General features: G+C 37.9%; 1 protein-coding gene across 1 annotated transcript in view; it reads right to left on the bottom strand.

Annotated features, from left to right (window-relative positions):
* Window positions 1–21,713, bottom strand: part of GRID1 (glutamate ionotropic receptor delta type subunit 1) — a gene marked incomplete at both ends in the record, with an annotated part of 513,772 nt that overhangs the window by 210,530 nt on the left and 281,529 nt on the right. Inside the window, one exon of the mRNA XM_079535236.1 lies at window positions 13,787–13,992. Within this exon, the coding sequence (XP_079391362.1) occupies window positions 13,787–13,992 (206 nt within the window). The remainder of the gene's footprint in view (window positions 1–13,786; window positions 13,993–21,713) is intronic.

The raw sequence follows: 21,713 nt of genomic DNA, 5'->3' as shown, positions 1-21,713 counted from the left end.
CTTTGTCAGGCAGGAGTTGATCTCACTGATTTTTTCTGTTCAAGTTATGCTCCCCAAATGATTATTCAAAACATTGCGTAGGCTCTTCCATTCTCCAGAAGCATGGATCTGTTCAGGTGTCTCTATTCAATAACCCCAAAATGGTGAAACAGACACTTTGCCTCACGATATTCAGAAAAATGCGATGTTTTGACACTTCCTCTCAGAGACTTCATTCAAGTTTGTTTTCCTTTTCAACTGAGCTTGCAGCACTCCATAAATGTTACTCAGTAATCACAAACAACAGCTTCCACATCAGTTACCATTGAAGAGTGGAAGGCGTGATGTCCAGCTCCTGGTCAGGCTCAATAGCTCAAGTGTTCCATGCATGTTCCGTAAGAGACTTCTGCACTTGAAGAGCCAGCTAGCACCAGGGTGACTTTTCCCTCTTCACTCTCGCATTAAGGCTTTGACTTTTCCTCATTTTACTCCTTATGTCTTTGCCATTCACAAAAAAATTTGGTGGCAGAGCCTGAGCAAGGGAGGCTTTCTGTACTGTCTCTGTTCCATCTGATCAGCATTGCAAGTCCCTGTCTGAAACAATAACCAGTTCCAACAGGGTTTTTAAGATACCATTCCCCTCCTAGTTTACAATGAGAAATTTTGACATTGTTTGGAAGTGACAGTAGGACATATTAGAAATGCAAATGTTCTCAATGAGCTGAAATAGAACAACTCTGAGCTCACACCTTCCCTACTATTCTGGGAATTATATCTCTATTAAAATCTAGTCAAACATTTGAAAAACCGGTATAAAACATACTCAAACAGAATGAAAAAGACAGAAAAAGTTGAAGATGCAAATATAAACTAAATATGAGAGTACCCAAACCACAAACCTGAACATGAGTTACTCTGTTGTCTGATGATTTGGGCTATACGAACCCTTCTGAAGAATTTCACGCAAATCATTCTTCAGAAAAAAAAATATATATTTTTTTTTTTAATTGAAGTTTTGTTCTATACAAACTATTACACTACAGGAAAAAAAATCCTAGGGAAAACAGAGGATGTTGTGAGCACTATCAGGGGAGATGTCCTGACACACAGGTTCCTATGTGCCTTTACACGTCAGACACCTAAGGCTCACTGATGTTCACAGCAGTGCTGCACTCTTCAGGGTCTTATTAAAGGGAGCAGGCAGGGAGAATCCCATCCATACCTTCCCAGAGATTCAGGAGAATTTGGCATGAAGCTTCTAAGGCCAACTCCTTATCAAAGTTTTGACTCAGCACTCATGCATGCCGCACATTTTCCAGTTTGGACACTTTCACTGTATACTTGGCCAAGGTGAGGTAACCATCTTATTTATACAGTGACATTTAGAGCACCCACAGTGCTAGGGTGCCACTTGGTTATGCAAACTATCAGATAAAATGAACTGCGAATATTTATTAAGTATTCACCCCTGTATCCTGGCAGAAGCGCTAGATTGTTCTGACTTTAAATCAGGGCGCATTCAGAACTGACATTCATTTTCATAATATCCTTGAATGCCAATACATTTTAGAAGTTGAACAGTAAGGTAGTTATTTTGTTTCATTTTTGTTTTTCATTTATTTTATGCAATGATGTACCTCTCAAAATATTCTCTAATAGTTTTAAAGGAAAACATGGGGAACATTGTTATGTTTTCAAATCAGGATACTTTCATTAAGCACACACAGTCATTGCTATGGTTTTGGTATGGGCTTTTTTTTTGAAGGGGGTTGTGCGTGGGTGTGCTTTTTTATTTTGCTTTTTTTTCCTTTTCAGTTTGATCTAAAAATAATCTTAACTAGATTTTTTTTAAGTTGGGAAGAAATATTAATTACATATCAAGACCAGTCACTCAAGGTGCTTTCCTAAAGAGTGTCCTTGGAATCCAATCACTATTTGCACATACATTAATAAAAGTGCAAAGCTTTTAAATCTGATTGCTTCAAGTTGAACGGGTGGCTCAGTGCCAAACAAACTGATCTCATTCACAGAGCAAACTATAACTCCATTACACAGAGAGGACTCAATTCAATAAATAAAATACAAATTTTAAAAGTTACCTGAGCAGCTCTTAAAATGATCTGTAGGACGTTATGTGCAAGCTGCATTATTTATCTGAAAATAAAGCCAACCTACTATTTGAAAAGTGCCATAATATTTGACACAGTGTGTATGGGTTAAAGGGTGTGTGTCTGATACAAGAAACACTGGAGTGACAGAAATATCAGCTCCATCAAATGAAACAACTAGAGGTCAATAGTAGCAAAGACATACCTGGCAGTATCAAATGAAAGAATGACCTTTTGGAAAAGTTCTTGGTGTGACATTTAGAAGTTCAGACCCCATTTCAAGTGAATTCAGTAAACTGCCCTTGTTCTCTGCAGCCACCTGCCCCAGAGGGGAAAAAAAGGACTAATAATCCTGTATCCTCCACATTTCTGTGCTTTAGGGATAACCATTAGGAAAAAAATCATGAGAAATGAAAATCATTAGAAAAATCATGAAAATATATTTTAATATAGCTCTGATATATATATATATATATATATATATAAACAGCAAGGGGAAAAAAAAAAGCCATATGCCATTAGTTTGAAAAACAGCAAATCAATGTACAGAAGTGTGATTTATTTCCTTCTGTGAAAATTTCAGCACAAAGATTTTTCCAGTAAAAAGACAGCACTAAAAACTAAAATTCTATTAGAAATTGCCCTCTACAAAACACAGTTTATATTCTGCCCCACACAAGACACAGTCAGAGCCACTGTTCTTTTATTCCCTTAGTCAGACTGCAAAGGAAATGATCCAAATATCTGGAACATTGACTCCTTTCTCAATAAAACTAAAATGAAAGAATTCTGCACAACGCTGTTCTCTTTACTCTGAGGGGGGATATGGAAAAGCATCTCTTCTACCTACTAATCTTTTGCTTTCCAATCATTGGAGGACAGAACACAAAGGAAACTTCATTCCCAATGAGAACTGTAGAGACAAACAAGGCCAACTCCTAATTTGTCACTCTGGAAAAAGCACTCGCTGTCTATCCAAAAACATGCAATCCCCAGCCTAAAGCAATCTGCTGCCACTGCCATCCTCTCCCTTCACTACACACGCAATGCCTTCCAATCTCCAGAACCTTTGAAGATATCTTTCACACAACTCGTATTATAAGAATCAGAAGATACCCCTATATATACCTTGGCTGTAAATTCTTTTTACTTTATTTCTCTTTCCTGAAGCCAGGAAGCATTTGAGACTTCCTCTTTTTTTCACACTCTTCACAGTTATACACCCTGTTTGCCCTCTCCCTTTCAGCTGCAGCCCCTTAAACATGCATCTGTTGCCTTGACTCTCTCTCTCCTGATCTCAGGCTAAATCCTCTTCAGTCTGGTTTCTGTCTTCTGTACTTCAGTAAAACCATTTGTATTGACATAACTCATGAATTTTTCCTAGCCAAACTCTCAAATAGTTGCTCTTTGACTTGCCAGGTGTTTTAACACAACTGAACTCCTTTCTTCTGGCTAAATCTTATTGTCCCAGCACTTCTCTCCTGGGTTTCTGTCTACACCACTCTTTCAGTACAGCCTTGCCGGGATACTTTTGAATGTTCTTCAAGTTCCCAAGGAAGGTCCCTCATCAATTCTTTCTGTGATCTCCTCTCTTTGTGCTAACTCTATCCAGCAAGCAAAAAAGCAAATAATCCACTGCCATCCTCATGTTGTTCAGTCTTCTTCTACCACTCTGATATATTTTTCATATTCTGCACAGATAAACTGTTAACCTTGTTTCTGGATACTCTCATAAGCTTTATGGGGATAATGAGATTTCTCAATCCTCTCCCTTCAGGGAAAAGGAAATCCTTTTTCTCAGTCAAATAGACAGACAGAACATCAGACCTGCCAATTTAGACTAAAATCCAAGTGTCATCTCTGCCTCGTACTTCTTTCAAAGCCTCTCATCCAGGATAAGCCCAAAATCTCCCAGATTCTTTAGACATAACCTTTCTAATAAACAATTCTTTATATCCATCTGTAATGCTAAAACTCCTTTCCCAGCTCTGATGATATTACATATTGATTACTGCAAAGCTCATCTTTCTGACCTTAAAAGCTGCAAGTTCCTCTCATATCCTACAGAAACTTCTGCTGCAAAGAGGATCTCTAACCCCTCACTTTGATCATTTCACCTATTTCTTCACATTGCTTCAGCAGCACTCTGATTATCTGTAACATCAAAGTACATTTCCAACACCATGTACTTTTTATCCCAATATTCCAGGTTACCTATATTTCATCACTGAGATTTTGGTCTTGGTGTCAACTTTCTCTACTCCTATTTAAAATGAAAAAAAAAAAAAAAAAAAAAAAAAAAAAAAAAAAATTGTCCACAAATCTTAAGACCCTTTATGTCTTTTCAAAATGCTAATTGCTAGGGTTCTCATACAAAGACTTTTTCTGTCATTGAACAACCTTCTCATCCAGACACTGTCTGTCACCTCTTGTACACTGTAAATTCTCTGGGGACACATGTTCATACAGCATCCAGTAAAACAACATGCCAATTCATAATTATGTACTCAAGTAATACAAGCACAGTATTTATGATAGCACCCTTGGTACTAACAGCAGCAGTAGGAAAATAATTATTCATGGGATTACACTATTTAAAATAAACAAATTAAAAATCAAAGAAAACCAACAACTTCCATCCTTTCGTTGTACAATGTACAAAGGTAAATGAAGGAGCTGGTACATCACGCTTTATGCTGATGATACACTGTTCTATTTGTTTGACACAGAACACTCTTGGCCTGAGGAAAAGACAATCTCATTGCATGGTTATCACACTGTCTCAAGCTATAAGCTTAATTTAATTGGGTCTAACTGCTTGCCCATAATGCACAAGGTAACTGAATATATCTTCCCTTACATTTCCAGAGAGCTAACATGAGTATTTATTTTGGATTCTCTGGGAGCACTGACATTCTGAACTGCAAGGAAATAACCATCAGTGCTGTCTCCTACATGCTGGCAATGCTACAACAGCAAAGGCTGACCCTTGCACCTATGCCACATGCATAGAGAGAACTTTAAGAGGAACAGAGCACCAGTCCTTGTTTAGGATTAACCTTCTCAAACCAAAATAAATCTAGGCCAAGCTTTTATCTTGCACACAGATACTGCTATACTGCACGCTGCAAGCAATTAGTGAAGTCTTAAATCATTTTCCAAATTAGTTTGAAACCAAAAGTAAATCTTAGGTAAATATCATTTCATTTCACCTACTAAAAGCGATTAAAAACCTCCTCTGAAAAAGATGCAAAGCAGGTGCAAATCATTATTAGCAATTATTACTCATCCCTTCTTCTTAGGATAAAAGGCCTTCTACAACCCCTGAAAAGAGTAATGAATTGAGCCAGTGATTTCCTTAATCCAGTACATCAGGTCTACAAGAGCCTCTTAAGGGAAAGATGACTGACAGACTGAGCAGAAGTCCCAGCTCCAAGTCAGTCCTGGTGCTCAAAATCACTTACAGATGTGTCCATGGAAAACATCAACCTGTAACTATAATGTGTATGCGCTGGTGTTGAAAGTTCAAAAATTGAATGCATTATAATTACAATATGTGTTTTATAATCCTCAAAGTCAAGCTACCGTAACACAGTAAGCTGAACGATTCACTGAAGGTTTATGGAAAGTTAGGACTGGAAAATGGTAAATAGCTTTTGTGTGAGCATTACATTTTTCTGATTTTTATAAGAAGAGTGTGTATTTTTTTTCATGAAGCTGTATTGCTTCTGCTAAAGTCTTAACATAGGCATACACTCGTATAATGATGAAATGCAAATGCAAGAACATATTTTAAAATTAATCATCTATAATTAATTAGTAATGTCTGCTTTCTGGTAAGTGACAGATAAATTGCAGAAAATTATCTTTGCTATGAACGATAAAGTCATCTGCAGATTTACAGTATTTTAAAGAAATGGTTCACAGATATTAATGCATTGTAATGACCACAGATATGCCAGAATATTGTATTTAACCTTCCACTGCATTAAAAAAAATATATATATATAATCTTTGACTTTAAATTACACAGCATTCCAAGAGTCAGCTGAGCAATCTGAAGTAAAATAATCTGATAAAAATGGCCTTTGAATATAAAGGAGTTAGGAGAGGGGATGTTTTCTGGTAGCTTCATTTTTTTTTTCAGTGCTCACTGAGACTTGGTCTCTTTCAGTTTATAGAAAGGCTAATCCTGGATGCCACCTGGATGTCACAAGACAATACTAAAGAAAGTGAATCACACATTGCCCAACAGGCCATTTTTGTGTTTCCAAGACATTAATAGCTTTTATTCTTTAAAAACAAAGCCAGGAACGCAGTTCTACCCAAGAGCCACAATCATTAGAATAAATCTGTGCAGAGAGCTACTTCTGGAACCGACCATGTTAACACAAGCGGGAGGAACCCATTAACCCAGACTCAGCACTACATTGACACCAGTTTCCAAACACAGGTGTCAGCCTCTGTACTCTCCTACTACACTGACATAGCAGCCTCTCCAAGGACCTTCCATACAAACACACTACTTTGCACCACACTGTTCAGCTCCTATATGTAAGAGTGATGCTCAGGAAATATAAATATACAATGGATAAGGAAAAAAAAAAAAATAGAGAGAAAGAAAAACAAAATCAAGCTTACAAGTCAATCAGAAGTTTCTTTTAAAAGTTTGGACCATTTTATTAGACAGATATTTGGCACAGTTTCCTTTGACCTGACAACCATACTTTCAGACAGCAGAAAAATTTTTAGAAACTGCATCACATCTAACAACTCAAAAAACTGCAGTGGAAAAGTACCCAAAATTGCGCTGACCATTAAGAGTTTCAAACATTGAGAAGAAAATTCCAAGAACTTCCTAAGCTGTCAATACTTGCCAGAGTTAGAATATCAAAACCCAGCCTCGTGTTTGGCAGACAACTCTTTCATAGGGAAGTGGTGCTCCCTCAGCATTCTCCAGAGGTAACATCCAGGTAATCACATGCAGGTTGAGTAAGAAAGAACACAATCATCTCAAGATTCAGTTCCTTCCTCCTTAAAGCATCACCTGATTCCCCGCAGCACCAGTTCCTTGTCTTGTCCCACAGCAGTCCTACAGCAAAGTGGCTTCTCCAGCCTCAAGCATTTCTGATTTTACATCGATTCTAAGCAGCCACTTCTTATCACTAGATTGCTCCAAGCGCCTCAAACTGTAGCATGCGGTTCTGAGTCACAGTCCTCCACCATAGAGAGAGAGGATGACACTTTGCAGCACAATTCACTAAGAAGCTTTGTCCATTTCACTTAAGAGCAATTTCAGCAGCACTTCACTTAAAACTTTTATCCAAGAAGCACTGAAGGGATTGCTCACAACACTCATCTCTGTGAGACTTCAGAAGGAATTTCCATCAATTCATAGTGGAAATTTCCTTGGCAATAACACCATGATATTCTCTTTAGATGGGTCTTTTCCCACATTATTTTTCTCATTTCCACCTTCTCTATCTGGAATAGAAGCTGTATGTCTTGCATTGTTATTCCTTCAACAAAAGAATCAGTTTTGGTAAGCCACAACTACACTTCTGTCAGATGCTTGTTCTTTTCACACGCTTAATCCACATTAATTGTTAACTTTAACAACTGCTTATTGCTAAAAAAACAACAAAAACAAAACATATTTTTAGGATGCCCATTCTCTTCTATCATTATATACCTGTTCCTTTCCAAATTCTTGAGTTTATTGTCTGTTCTCCACTTGCTATACAGTTGCCATCCCTTTCACTAGCCCTTCTGCTTTTAACCCTGTGTTCAACATCATCTTTCCAACACAAGAATACAGTCTACACTGTTACCTGATGTCACTACCTTGTTCCGCTTTGTAACAGGACTATTTCAGCTGGACTCCCTTTATTTCTCCCAATGGAAATTTAAGATAAACTTGCTTATCCTTTTTTTTTTTTTTTTTTTTTTTTTTTTTTTTAAATTTCCTTATGGAGTTAATTATGTTTTCTCTGCCTATCTTTCTGGAATATGGTTTCAGGCAAAATAATAGGCCTATAAAAGATAACAGACAACTCAACATTAATATCAGTGAAAAAGGAAGGCTCAGGCCTTCATGAATTTCTGCTGCTTGTGTCTCAAACCCCTTCTTGGAGTGCACTGCAGTATACTGATTCCAACCCTGCCCAAAGAGCAAGAACAGCCAGTTCCAGTATATACTGATCTAATGACATTAAAAAAAAAAAAAAAAGTGATGTTCTATTCATGAGCCCAGTCAACAGAATAAAAACAGGAGATAAAATCCAGTTCCTTCAGACCAGACATTTTATCTGCCATACTGAGGGATTTAATAAGACTACTAGTAAAGCAGTTTTTAGACTCATAAGGACTTATTGCAACTCTTGCCAATGGACTCAATCTCCATACTTTTTTTCTCAAATGTTACACAGGACTCAAAAAACTGTTGTGTTTTATTATTAGAGAATTACAAAATGGGATGCAAGCCTCACAATTGCAACACTCAGTTTCAAAATTTCATGCAACATTATAGCTGAGTCAAACAGAAAGGATTTTTTAAAGTATAATCACTTAAGCATACCTGCAGTAGGATTTACCTGAACCTGTGTAAGCATTTAAAGAAGTAATTTATTCACCAAATTATGGCTTTATTTTCCTCTCTTCAGTGTGCCCATAAATCTATAACATAAGTAAATGATTGCTCCAAGCATATGCTTGCAGTGATCCCATATCTTGGATCATTCACTGTTACATTTTTTGTTTACTGGGGTGTTTTTTGCTTATTTAGGTTTTTGTTGTTTTTGTTGTTGTTGTTGTTGTTTGTTTTCTTGTTGTTAGTCCCAAATAAGTCTGCTTCTAAGTCAAATTATCCCAAAATGGGAAGCTTTGTTTTCAGTCAGGTTGTGGCAGTTTAATGAGGTTTGTTTGGGTTTTAATTATAACTAATACTCTCTTTAACCACAAAGAGTCTTACTGTATTGCAGCTGTCAACAACAGCACACATGATTACAGCTCTGAGGAAGAAACAGAAAATCAGATAGGGATTTGCTAAAAATCAGGCAGGTGTAATCTATCTTGAAGTATTCTACTACTGTACAGCTATTATTTCTAACTTCTGTTACCAGCACTCACAAATCATTACCAGCTCTTTAAACAAAGGAATTACCTTCTAAAAACAGAAGAGGCATAATATTTTTCCCTGAAGTTATTCACCTGTATTTCAAGATGTTTATATAGTGTATATAAAACAGAAATACAGACTAATACACTGTACTTTTGCAATGTAAATAGAAAAGACATATATGCCAATATGAACTACCAAGAAAATCAGTATTAAACTATTTTTTTCCTGCTTAATTCTGAGAAATAAAAGACTTTGTTTCTTACAAAAAAAAAATTCACACATTTACTTGTGGGTGCAGTGTTCAAGATGCTATAAATAATTCCTGCAGCTCCTATCAAGTAATTGCATGTCAGTAACTGAAGAAGGGAGAGAAGTCTGAAGCACCGGTCACAAACAAGTGCCAACTGGGTGTACTCCAGGAACAAGGCACTCAGCAACTCCGATGACCAGAAATGAAGGAAGGCCACAAATCACTGTGAAACAGTGCATAAGCAAAAAGCAGAATCTCTTTTTTTTCATTTTGTTTTTTTTTTTTTTTTTTCATTTTACCTTTAAAGAACCGGTCACACACGGGATATGAGCGAGAGAAAAAGAGTAATCATTACTTTCCATTGAGTACGCAGAGGTGACTACATAAACAGGGCAGAGATAAATGACAACTCTAACAAAATTCGTAACACTCTGGAAGTGGAAATCTTCAGCTGCTGTTGGGATTGCAGTGATTCAGATTATCCTGCCTCAACAATTCACAGTTTTAGCATTAATTTTTAATGCAATTAATCTGCTCTCTATTATACACCCTTTATTTTTGCTTTTGACTTGCTTGCAGTACTAGGCATATGACATGCAAACTGCTCTGCTTCCAGCTGGCATGCTGCAGTGATACGCATACATAGTGGGCACCTTACTGCAGTAAGCTTACTAGCTTACAGGCAGGACAGTCTTACAAGTAATAATATCATTCTCAAAGACCTATCTAAACAGAAATGTTTTGCACTTCACTGAAGCTGCCAAAAAAAACAAGTCATGCTGAGTTAAAGGTTTTATAAAGCCAAGAATTCCTTCTTTTTTCAAATCAATAACCACATGCAACTGTTACAGTTTCTGCTTTACTGGTTTACAAAAGTACAAGTGATAACACTGGGAAGTAGGATGACTGAAATCTATAAAGCAACTGATGGTCACCTATGGTTTTAAAAAAAAACTCATCAAAATATACATCCCAAACAAACCATGAGTTCTGTGAAGAAGAAAAAAAGAAGCCTCAGCAATTGTTACTGCAGATCTGCAATAGAAAACTTAAGAAACCCTAACTTAAAGATCTCTTTCTCCTCTTCAAATACACTGTGTAAAAAATGTACGAAATCTAAATTTATTCACACAACAAATGTTTTTTGATAGGTCTTCAGGAGGACCCCTGGGTCATCTAGCACATCCCTTCAAACGTGTTCAGGAAAGATGGCAGCACTAAGCTACCCAACCGTTTTATTTAGCGTGCTCTGGAATGCCCTGAAGGACAATGCCTTGCTGACCTCTTGCCAACCACTCACTATGTCTAATTGACCTCCCTGGGAGAAAACTTGCCTTGTTTAGCTTCAGGTCATAACTTCCTGTTAGACTACCCATCATCACCTCAAATAATTCCTCCTCCTCCTCCTCTCATGTTTCTTCTCAAATATGTCAGTTATACTCCCGTAGGCAGGCTGTATATACTGTGCTCCTGAGACCTGTCTTCACAGGTCATGCTCTCCTATCCTTTTATCATTCTTGACACCAATCTTTGAACTGTTTTCATGTCTCCATATACTGCAGAGCTCTTAATGATAAAAGCAATCCCCACAATGTACTTCTAGTTACAATCAAAAAAACATATCCATCGGCAAGTGGAAAGTCAAGGCAGTACCCAGCTGCCTCTATAGGCTGGTCTTACAGAAGGGAGCCTTCTGAACCTCACATCCTGGCATAGGGGCCAAAGACAGTAACAGCCGTGTGTTCCCCCCTCCATCTCTCACTGAATTTTCCTCTTTTCTTTCTATGTATTTCCTTGTGAGGAAATCACATAGTCTAGTCTTCAAAAAAATAATAATTCACCACTGCTCTTACATGGTCACTTGTAGGTGAGAATGGTTTTGCATGCAAACTGAATAGTGGCACCAGGCCAAGCACACGAAGGACTCCTGCAGGTGGAGCCAGAAGCAAGTTTTTGGTTTTTTTTCCTCTTCCTCCCTTCTCTCAGACTCTCGGCAAATCAGTAGCTTAATAACCAACGTTTAAAACCTATGAAATTGTCAGTAATCTCTGCTGCAGTAGGGCTGACACATCACAGAATCTGGCACTGAGAATACAAAGCCAGAAAAAATAAAAGCAATGTTTAAACGAAAACCAAGAGAGAAAAAATCCTAAAATTGAGTTCTTCTGTGCTTTCGAAAGGCTTTCATATACGAGATTTCAGAGTCCTCTAACTCTAGATCTCATCTGAAATTAGATGGGATCTCTCTTGTCCACCCAAGAGATGATAAGCAGGACTAAAACATGGATCCATATTTTTAGAGGGAAAAATGCATCACTTTCAATATCAAACAAGCAAAATAAATCTTGTGCCTGCTTCAAATGACTGATGGGGATGACTTCTGCTTAGAAAAAATTGTTACAATCATTCATGTCAGGGTTCATAATCCAGACAGTCTGAGAATGTCTCTTATTTTTATTATGCATTCCACAAGAGGGTCTGTATGAAACACTTGAAAAAGAAAATAAAAATCAAGATTTATCATTTAACCAACAGATTTTGAACAAAACTGGCTGAAGTTTTTCTGAGAGACTTTTCCTCAACTACAAAATATCAACTAATCTCAATAAGGAATCTCTGCTACATACAGAATTTATGTTGCCAGAAATTGTACATGGGATCACAAAGCAGCTGAGGCTGGCAGGACCTTCTGGGTCCATCAGGCCAACCCTGGCTCCATCAGAGACATATAATCAGCAGCTCTTACTGCCTATGTCCAGCCACCAGTAGTGAGGGATTCTTCCCTACCTCTTTTGAGAGCTCCTGTCAAAGATTTACATTTTCTTTTACAAAGCTTTTCTGAATCAATCAAGATTCAATATAGGAAGATTGCCAAATAAATTACTTCTCATTTCTACCTACAGTTGAACTCCTGTAGGGATCTGGAAATATATCAAGATCATTAGCCTTAATGCCTATAATAGACACTGCTTTAAGGTGAAGTGAGTAGTAAAACAGTTTAATACATTAGCCCCTACACTCTGGAGACTTGCAGAGTCCTGGCCAGGCTTGCTTCCTGATAACATTTGCACGAGTCTGGGACACTGAAAGGCAACAGACCCTCTTGCTGGTGCACATCATAATAAAACACACATGACAATTTCTTTTCAATACCTGGCTTGGAAATTTTGTGAGGATCCCCTGGAAAACCAATTTCACCTATCTTTGCTGGAGGTCTACTATGAAGCACATAACACTGCTGACTGAGCTGTGCAAGATAACTCTGCATCTAAGACATGAACTCCCTTGTTCCCCGACTAAAAATCCTTCTGCATGCACAAACACATCTGAAATCTGTCCCTGTGCTTAGTCCTGCTGAAGCTACTCCTTTGCCATGTCTATATACGATAAAATTAACTCCATTAGTTTTAAAATTACCATTGAACATAAATATGGAGGATTTACTTATGCTGCTATCTTAAAAAAAAAAAAAAGCCCCAATAAGCTAACTTGATTTTTAAAAAAAAATTCATTACTTTTTAAGTTTAGCAGACTATGATGTGGCAGAAGTAATAATTAGAAATAGGTCACATCTATATTTTAATTTCTTGGTTCAGCCTTATCCCTGGTTGGCTAAAAAAAAAAAAAGCCCAGTTCTTCACTAATGAACATAAGTTAGGCTGAGGATCCAACTCATATTCTCAAATCTGACATATAAAAAGCTCTGCAAAATAATCCATTATTTAATATTTTAAAGACTGGATAAAACTAATTAGTGCCAAAAATTAGCCCTTAGCACAACATTAATTATGAGTTTGCCCAACAGCCACAACCCTGTCCTAATGAGCATTAATGACTCCAAGAAATCATCAAGAAAAAGGCAAATATACAATTCCTATTTTGTACTTGATAAAACACTGTGATTCAAATGCCAAACATCAGTAATGCACACTTTTGCAACAAGTCTGGAGATTTCCAGAGATTATACTCCCAAACATGTTATGTTTCATTTCTAATATACCACAGTAGATTTTCAAGTCACTTCAGACAGTGTTGAAATCCAAGTACTGGTATGAAAGACAACCAAAAAAAAAGAATAATTTCCCCACTGAACTGTGTTTTATATTGAAAGTGCCCATCTGGCCACAACCACCCCATTTGCATTTTCTGCAAAGTTTGCATTAAATGAAGTACATTACATTTTTACACTCTGAAACTGATCTGACAAAGAACATTCAATGCTTACCAACCATCCCTGTCAAAATCTACCACTTCCAAAAACCCAGCTATGTATCACATAAGTCATCATATACATTCTTGAAATGTTGATAAAAATAATTGTTCACTGACCTCATTAATAAAAGTCTGGGCTCCCCGTGGGCTTAGAAGTAAGATAGCCCTTCGTAATGTGTCCCGATAGCGGTTCAGCTCTTCTGTTTTCATTGTAGTGAAAAGGTTGGCAAAGACTCTGCTGATGTTCCTGTCCACTTTTTGTAATGACACATCAAGTCCCAGCCTGGAGGCCTGATCAAGAAATCCCTGCAGTCCGCGTATATCTGTAACACAGGAGCAAAATAAAAAAAAAAAAAAAAAAAAGAAAAGACCGCTGCATCAACCTCTGCCAAGCATCACTAGGCAAGCATCACTAATTAGGTGGAAAAATACTCCTTTTTTCCTGCAGTGCTGTCAGAAGATCATTGCACACAGCCTCACAGGTCTAGAGCAGCTATTGCCCATAGCTCCCTTTCATAGGTAATGGCAGCAGGGAAAGCCCATCAATTCCGTTCCCTGGAGGTTTCTGAAGCACTCTTTGAAAGAGCAGAGCACATTGCTGCATGGCTGTGGATGCCTCCCTTCAGCAGTTCAAGGACACAGGGCTGAACCCTGCTGAGAGACAGTCCCACCCCAAGCAAACCACAGCTCAAATGCAGGAAGCCAACAGGAGATGGCAAAGCAGGGGGATAAAGATCTCACCCCTAAGCCTCTCTCCTTCTTCTTCAACTTGACTAATGTAATATCATGCATGCTTTTCTCTTAAAAAAATTAAGATGTGCAGTGTATATACAGCCCTCCTTTTTTCTTCCCCTTCTATAAATCTATGAAACAGTACACAAAGCTCCAAAGTGTTAGGATATATTAAACTGTAAAAAATATAGCATTTCAATATGGGAAATTATGCAAATAAATCCTTCAAAAACTGTTCATTTGAGCTCTGCCCCTCAACTTCAAGCTGATTGAACAAAATAAGTTTTGCTAACCCAATTTGTTAGGACATTAACATGGAAGAACACATTTCATTATACTTTCATGCTGAAAACTGCTGGTTCAAACTGTACTCTGTCTTTATGACTATCAGCATTTTTCAATAATAAATGTCTGAGTTTTTATTTTGTAGAGAAATTTCAAGCAAGGAAAAGGTCAAAGCTTATATCGAACCAGGTTGCTCTCATTATTAATAGTGACCTGACAGCAGCTGTATCATGTCATAAGGAGCCCTTAATTTTATTTCAAACATGTATAGCTTGTTTTGATAAGAAGGTATTTTTAACTCTCCTCATATTCGCTTCTCACACTTTTATTATGAAAGTTCCTGGGTGAGACTGTACAGTGTAAGTTAGAGTAAACATCCAAATATGTAGCCTTTTTAAAGCAAGAAGAACAGAACATTTGGGACAAACAGTTTCATGGAAGGCAGCACTGCTGCTTCGTTAAATTGCAAGGGTTGCCCATTGTAACTGTAACAATTTTTATCTCAAGTACGTGAAGAAACTGGAAATATGCTGACTGATGTGACCCACAGAACCTTGAAACACAAATGCAGCCATAGCTGTTGTAGCCAATGGACAGGCCCAGGGAGGATGCCTCCATCAGGACAGTCTCACCCCGAGCCTTTCATACACAGCAAACATCTCCATTCCCTCGACTACCCCTGGACACAGAACCAGGCAGCTGGCAAAGAGGAGTGGGCATCATCTTTTTTCTTTGTACCCAGACACAGCTCACCTGAGCAGGGTGGGTGCTGGGGCAGAAATGGGAGAGAGCCAGGTTCTACTCTTCCCTTCAAGCTCAATTTCATTAACTCACTACCCCACCATCCTCAGCACATCCGAAAGATATTTACTGCTCTCTCTTCAGAAAACTTTATTACAGCACTAATGATCTCTGTATCTATAAACTAGATTGTAAAACCTGTTTTTGTTTGTTTAATTCCGAAAGTAAGAAAGTTCTCTATGATAAAATTTTTATTATCAACACCATAAAGCACCAGTGAAGAGAAGGGATCAAAATCTAACCTTATTCCTTGTTGCCTCATATGAATAGGCTCTTAGATCACTACCAATCTTGGTGTGACATGATCATGAAATACATATATGAGCTTCTTTTATCTTTCCCCACAAGTGTTGTATGAGACATAACAAAAGTAACATCTTGCCAGGTTGTACCAGCTGAAGGTCTTAAGTCCAACATCAATTAAGTTAAGTAGTAAATACTAGATCCAAAAGTAAGACACTGAAAGTTACCTCCAGTATATTCACACTTCTATCTAAACATGGAAATGATCATTAATGTGATTCACTCAGATTCAGGAAAGAGTCACAATTACGGAGAAGCTTCAGAAAATAACAGAAATGAAGCTAGTAATGTGATGACCACAGTAGACTTAACTTGGACAAAGTTGCTGAGATGATGCCTTCAGCCAAGCCCATGCTCAGCATGGTCCCTCATGGGGTTCTGCTCGTGACACAGGCAAGCCCACAGCAGCTCTGCCACACACAGGTTATTTGCTAGGCACGCTCAGTCTCCAAAATCCTGAGTCACTGAAGAAAGGATGGATTGGAATACGCCAGAGGAATTCAGCACTCGTATAACTGCTAAATATTGCAGGTTGCTGAAATAATGACAGTGACAAACAACTGTTGTCTACTGGTTAAAGTATTTTATTAACGTTGTCAAGCCAAGTTTGGATTTTACTAATTTAAATTCAATAAACTTGTGTTCGTTCCTATACATATGCTCACTTAATGGGTCTGTGATACTAGAAAACTATTTTTTTAATGCTGTTTAGTCTTTCAAGAATGACTTCACAGAATCACAGAATCACAGAATCACAGAATTGTAGGGGTTGGAAGGGACCTCCAGAGATCATCGAGTCCAACCCCCCTGCCAAAGCAGGTTCCCTACAGCAGGTCGCACAGGTAGGCATCCAGGCAGGTCTTGAACATCTCCAGAGAAGGAGACTCCACCACCTCCCTGGGCAGCCTGTTCCAGTGCTCCGTCATCCTCACTGTAAAGAAGTTCTTGCGCATGTTTGTGCGGAACTTCCTATGCTGCAGTTTCCGGCCGTTTCCCCTTGTCCTGTCTCCACTCACCACTGAAAACAGTCTGGCCTCGCCATTCTGCCCCCCACACCTTAGATATTTATAGACCTGGATCAGGTCCCCTCTCAGTCTTCTCTTCCCAAGGCTGAACAGACCCAGTTCACTCAGCCTTTCCTCATAGGAGAGATGCTCCAGGCCCTTCACCATCTTCGTGGCCCTCCGCTGGACTCTTTCCAAGAGATCCTTGTCTTTTTTGTACTGGGGAGCCCAGAACTGGACGCAGTACTCCAGATGAGGCCTCACCAGGGCAGAGTAGAGGGGGAGGATCACCACCCTCGACCTGCTGGACACGCTCTTTTTAATGCACCCCAGTAAGCCATTGGCCTTTTTGGCTACAAGGGCACACTGCTGGCTCATGGCCAACCTGTCATCCACCAGGACACCCAGGTCCCTTTCCGCAGAGCTCCCCTCCAGCAGGTCATCCCCCAACCTGTACTGGTGCATGCAATTATTCCTCCCCAAATTGAATTGACTTGAATGACTAGTGCTTGACAAACAGTAACTAAATATGTTTTACAAAACACATAGCTTACTAACAACCTGATGCCTGTGTAAGCATCTGAAGTCATCATTGCACAAAGAAAGCTTGTTTACCAAAAACTGGCCATGCTGATATTGCTCGAGGTCTTTCTGCTTTATGTTATGACCCTCCAAATCACTGGTTAGAAAAATTGCTGTAGACCAGCATAAAATCCTTGATGTATACGGTAAGACAATTTGGACTTGGAAGAGCAATTTGAATTCTCTCACAGTATTTTGTATTCCCTCACAATTATTTTTTTTCCAAAGCAAAATAGCCTACTTCCCAATTTAAAAAAAAAAAGGGAAGGACTCATATTTTTTCCAGCTTGACAACAAAGCAAACTCTGAGATGGAAGAAACTGTCCAAGCTCAAGTGTACAAACACAATCTGTCAGTTTTTCACAGATATAAATGAACGTGAATTTATTCAGTGTTGGCAATTAGAAAGAACTGCATGACTATATCTTCCTCAATGCTGACATGCCTGTTCCTACACGACACTGGGGAGGAGGAGAAGGCTTGGTGGGAACTCAGAAGTGGAAGTGGGAATTGAAGAGCAATTTGCAGGGGTGACTAACCAATTTAGCTGCCTGACTAATGGGACCTTTCTTCTCAAATAATTATTTGCTATTGTTACCAAGAGGACAATCAATTCTTAAAACGTATGAGTACAGAAACACACAAACACAGGCACATATGCAGGAGCATCTGCTTATAAATCATAATGAATTAAGCTCAGCTTTATTTTGTCTGACATATCACATAAGAAAATAACTTGATCTTCTCTTTTTTTTCTACATTTAGTAGACAACAAATCCATTCAATGTAAAATAAAACCAGATCTTTGTTCCATGGTAGTTCAAACAAATACTAACAGAAATTCAATTGTGAATTTATTCCTATAAATGCATTTGTTAAGTGCATGTACTTTGTCTCCTGTAGTCTTAACAGTGACTCTTTATGTTTTATTAATGCTCAAATTCTAACATGAGAATTATCCTGAACTACTGCTAATAATTCCTCATGCCCAATCATTTCATACTTCATAGGAAAAGCACAGCAATCTAAACTCAACAACTGTTAAACACTTCCTAGACTGTCTGACAAAGAAAACAACAGTTTGCTGTATCTACACAACCCACACCCATCTCTGCCTTTAGCAGTTACTTTACCTCAGGGCGTAGCCTATACTCAACCACAGAAGTCACTCTGTGTGATTTTAATCATCTCACTGCCCATGTATATCCAGCTCATACACATTTAACACGGCAAGCAGAACTTCAGAGACAACATCTGAAATTCATTCTTTAGCAAATATCAACTTCTTGGCAGTGATGCAACACCTCCACTCAAAAAGGAAAATGACACTACGCACAAAAAGATGAACCTCTTTCATAAAATGCATCTGTAAAACCCTATAATAATTGGATATGTTTAAAGTACTCTAGTGTTAAATAGAGCCATGTGAAATTAGCAGGTTGTAACTGGAACTAACTCAGAATTACGTCCTTCCATTTACATCTGGCTTGGGAGGGGACTGCTGTAGCTGAGAGCCCTTTTCTTAACTCTGACAGATATGCTGTGCATTCAGATTTGACAACAGAAGATTGAGAAGACACATTTTTTTTTACTATGACTGCAAAACAAAGGCAAGCTATAAAAAAGGGGGATTTATTGGACTATAAGATAAAATCGTTTACTGCTTGAGATTATGTTGATCACTGCACTGTTTATTGGAAGACATCTCTAAAAGCATAGCACTGTATGTGGCATTAGCTTCCATTAGGTAAAGCTTCTTGTCATTTACAAAGCAATCCATTTTTATCGCATTACCTGCAATCTTGATTACAGGAAAAAAAAAAATTGGAGAGTCTATGATAACATTTGCTGTCATTAAATTGTAGTATCTGATTCTTGGCCTTGACACAAACAGTGTAAAGCTAACAGTTTTGTATGAAACAGCTGTACAATTGGGCACAACTGGCCTCTAAGGATGGCTCATGGCAGAAAGGAATTTCCAGGAGGTAGAGAGCAGTATATTGTCCTTTCAACATGAGTTCCTTAACCCCAGTTGACATAAAAAGAAGCAGCACATGACCAGGAAATGTGCCACCTTGGACAGAAAAAAGCTGGAAGGAAACAAGCTGGTGCTGAAGGCTAGGCTGGAGAAGCTCCAAGAAATAATTTCACACTCTTTCACTCTTATCCATCAGCACATAAATTTTAGGAGCACTGAAGTATCATCACCAAACTGTATTATCGAATAACCCACACAATTCTTTTCACTTGTACATTTGTAAAAGAGAAAAGTAAATAAGTGTGAAAAACAATGAGATGAGGCAGAAAAGGATGAGCTTTTGAGTTCTCATTTGCTTGAATGTAGGCTCTACACTTCACACTTCTGCATTCTATTTATTTGAGCATAATTTTGGTGATATTTTTCAGCAGTAAAAAGTGTGTCAAAGAGAGTTGGATGGTTTCATTATTTTAGCACTCATACACTTCTAAAAATACATTACATTTTCCCAACATTTTAGAAATAATATCAAGACATTTTTTTCCTTGTGCTTAAGCTTTAAGAGAAAACAAGAAGAAAAAGTTCCTTTTCTTAATGGATATTTCTTACTTTTAATAAAAGGATATTCTGCTTTATTGCAGGTTTGTATCTTCTGATTGTGCATAATATTTCCCACTTGCAATTTAGTTTCTTAAGACAGAATAAAATACATATGTAGGATTCACTGGTTTGGAAGATAATCTTCAAGCTCTGAAATGGCTCTCCTAAACCACTTCATTTTCACAGGTTTCCTTTCATTTTACGTCTTTTCACAATTGCAAACTGCTTACACAAGAAATAAGGAATAATAAGACTGACAAAAGAAACAGATGCACATCCTGGAGATCAGACCTCTGCTGCACTGTACAATTTCTGAATGAATGATTTTGAATATCATCTTTGGGTTCTTGGTAGAGATAATAACCTGCCTGAAGGATTTGAATATACACTAGTATTTTAGCAAACTGAAAGCAGACATCAGGAGTGGCTCCTCTTCTTATGTTAATAAGTAACAAAGTTCTCTTCCTTCAAACAATAGGGAATAGAATGCAGCTTGTGCTTCCCAAAGGGAATTATTTTATACATACCATCTATAACAATTCAACTTCTAGCAAGCACTGAGATTTTCAATCTGAGAGACTCACAATGCAATTCTGACTGTGTAAGTAGAGTGTTTAGACCAGAAAAAAACAACAGCAAAGTCTATAACAATATATGTTATGACTACAATAGAAGATATGACTAAATTAATATTTGAATGTACATTCTCATTAGAACTCACTGAAAATGTAAAATGACACGGCTAAGGCTGATTTTCTATTTCTAAAAAAAACCTGTTTTTTCCCTCTGTTCTTACAATCCCTCACTATGCATGTAACATCTCTCTCCACCTACCGCATGTCTGTCTGTATATTTCAACAGTCAATGCCAAGGTAATTGCTGACAGCCAGATCATTCTTATACAAACGATGGAATGCACCATTTCAACACTGTCTGTGATTTAGTTATCTCCTTCTCAAGTTTCACCTGAAAAGTTTTCTGCTAAAAAGACCCTTTTTGCTCATTACATGCTTTTAGATATGCCAGAAATCAAAATAACGGTTTTCTAATTTCACTCAGTAACTAATAGTCATACAAGTACAGTAAATCCATGAAGCCATAGCTCTACTTCAACAAAATACAATTTCATCATTTTCTTCTTCTTCTTCTTCTTCTTCTTATTATTATTATTATTATTATTCAACTTACATAGGAGCAGCTATGCCAAATGAGACCAAATGAGAAGCTCTGTCTTGCTCTACAACCTGTTTTGGATAGTGTAAAACAGGAGCAGTCACACAGCGATACTTCCCTCTAACACTCTGCCAGCAATTCACAGTTGGCAGTGCAGGGAATACATCAGGCAGACATAGTTCTTGTGTATTTCTATGTATTCCACAGCTCTATTTCTGCATCATAACCCTCAGTGCCTATAACCTCCATAGACTAGTAATTTTTCCTATAACCTCCATAGACTAGTAATTTTTCCTTTATCCATGTAAACTATGAGCGGCCAGATTAAGTGCATCGTTAGCAGTTTTGACCTGGGAATTTCCAGGAACTCAATGGACTTTCTTCCCACCTATATTTTTTTTTTTCCACTTTACTTTCCTAGGTAGTTCTACTAGTATAGATCAAATACAAAACAACATGCCAGTGCTGGCTCTGCTAGACCAACCAGGCACTATGCAATGCCCTTCAGACTTAGAAGCTGCATTGCTTCTTCTCAAAAAAGTTAAAGGGAAGAAAAAAAAAAAAGAAATTCTGAGATTTCTGGAAA

This window comes from Tetrao urogallus, assembly GCF_951394365.1.
Source record: "Tetrao urogallus genome assembly, chromosome: 5".
Lineage (NCBI taxonomy): Eukaryota > Metazoa > Chordata > Aves > Galliformes > Phasianidae > Tetrao > Tetrao urogallus.
The sequence above is the reverse complement of the archived record's forward strand: the minus strand, read 5'-3'. Positions and strand labels throughout refer to the sequence as shown.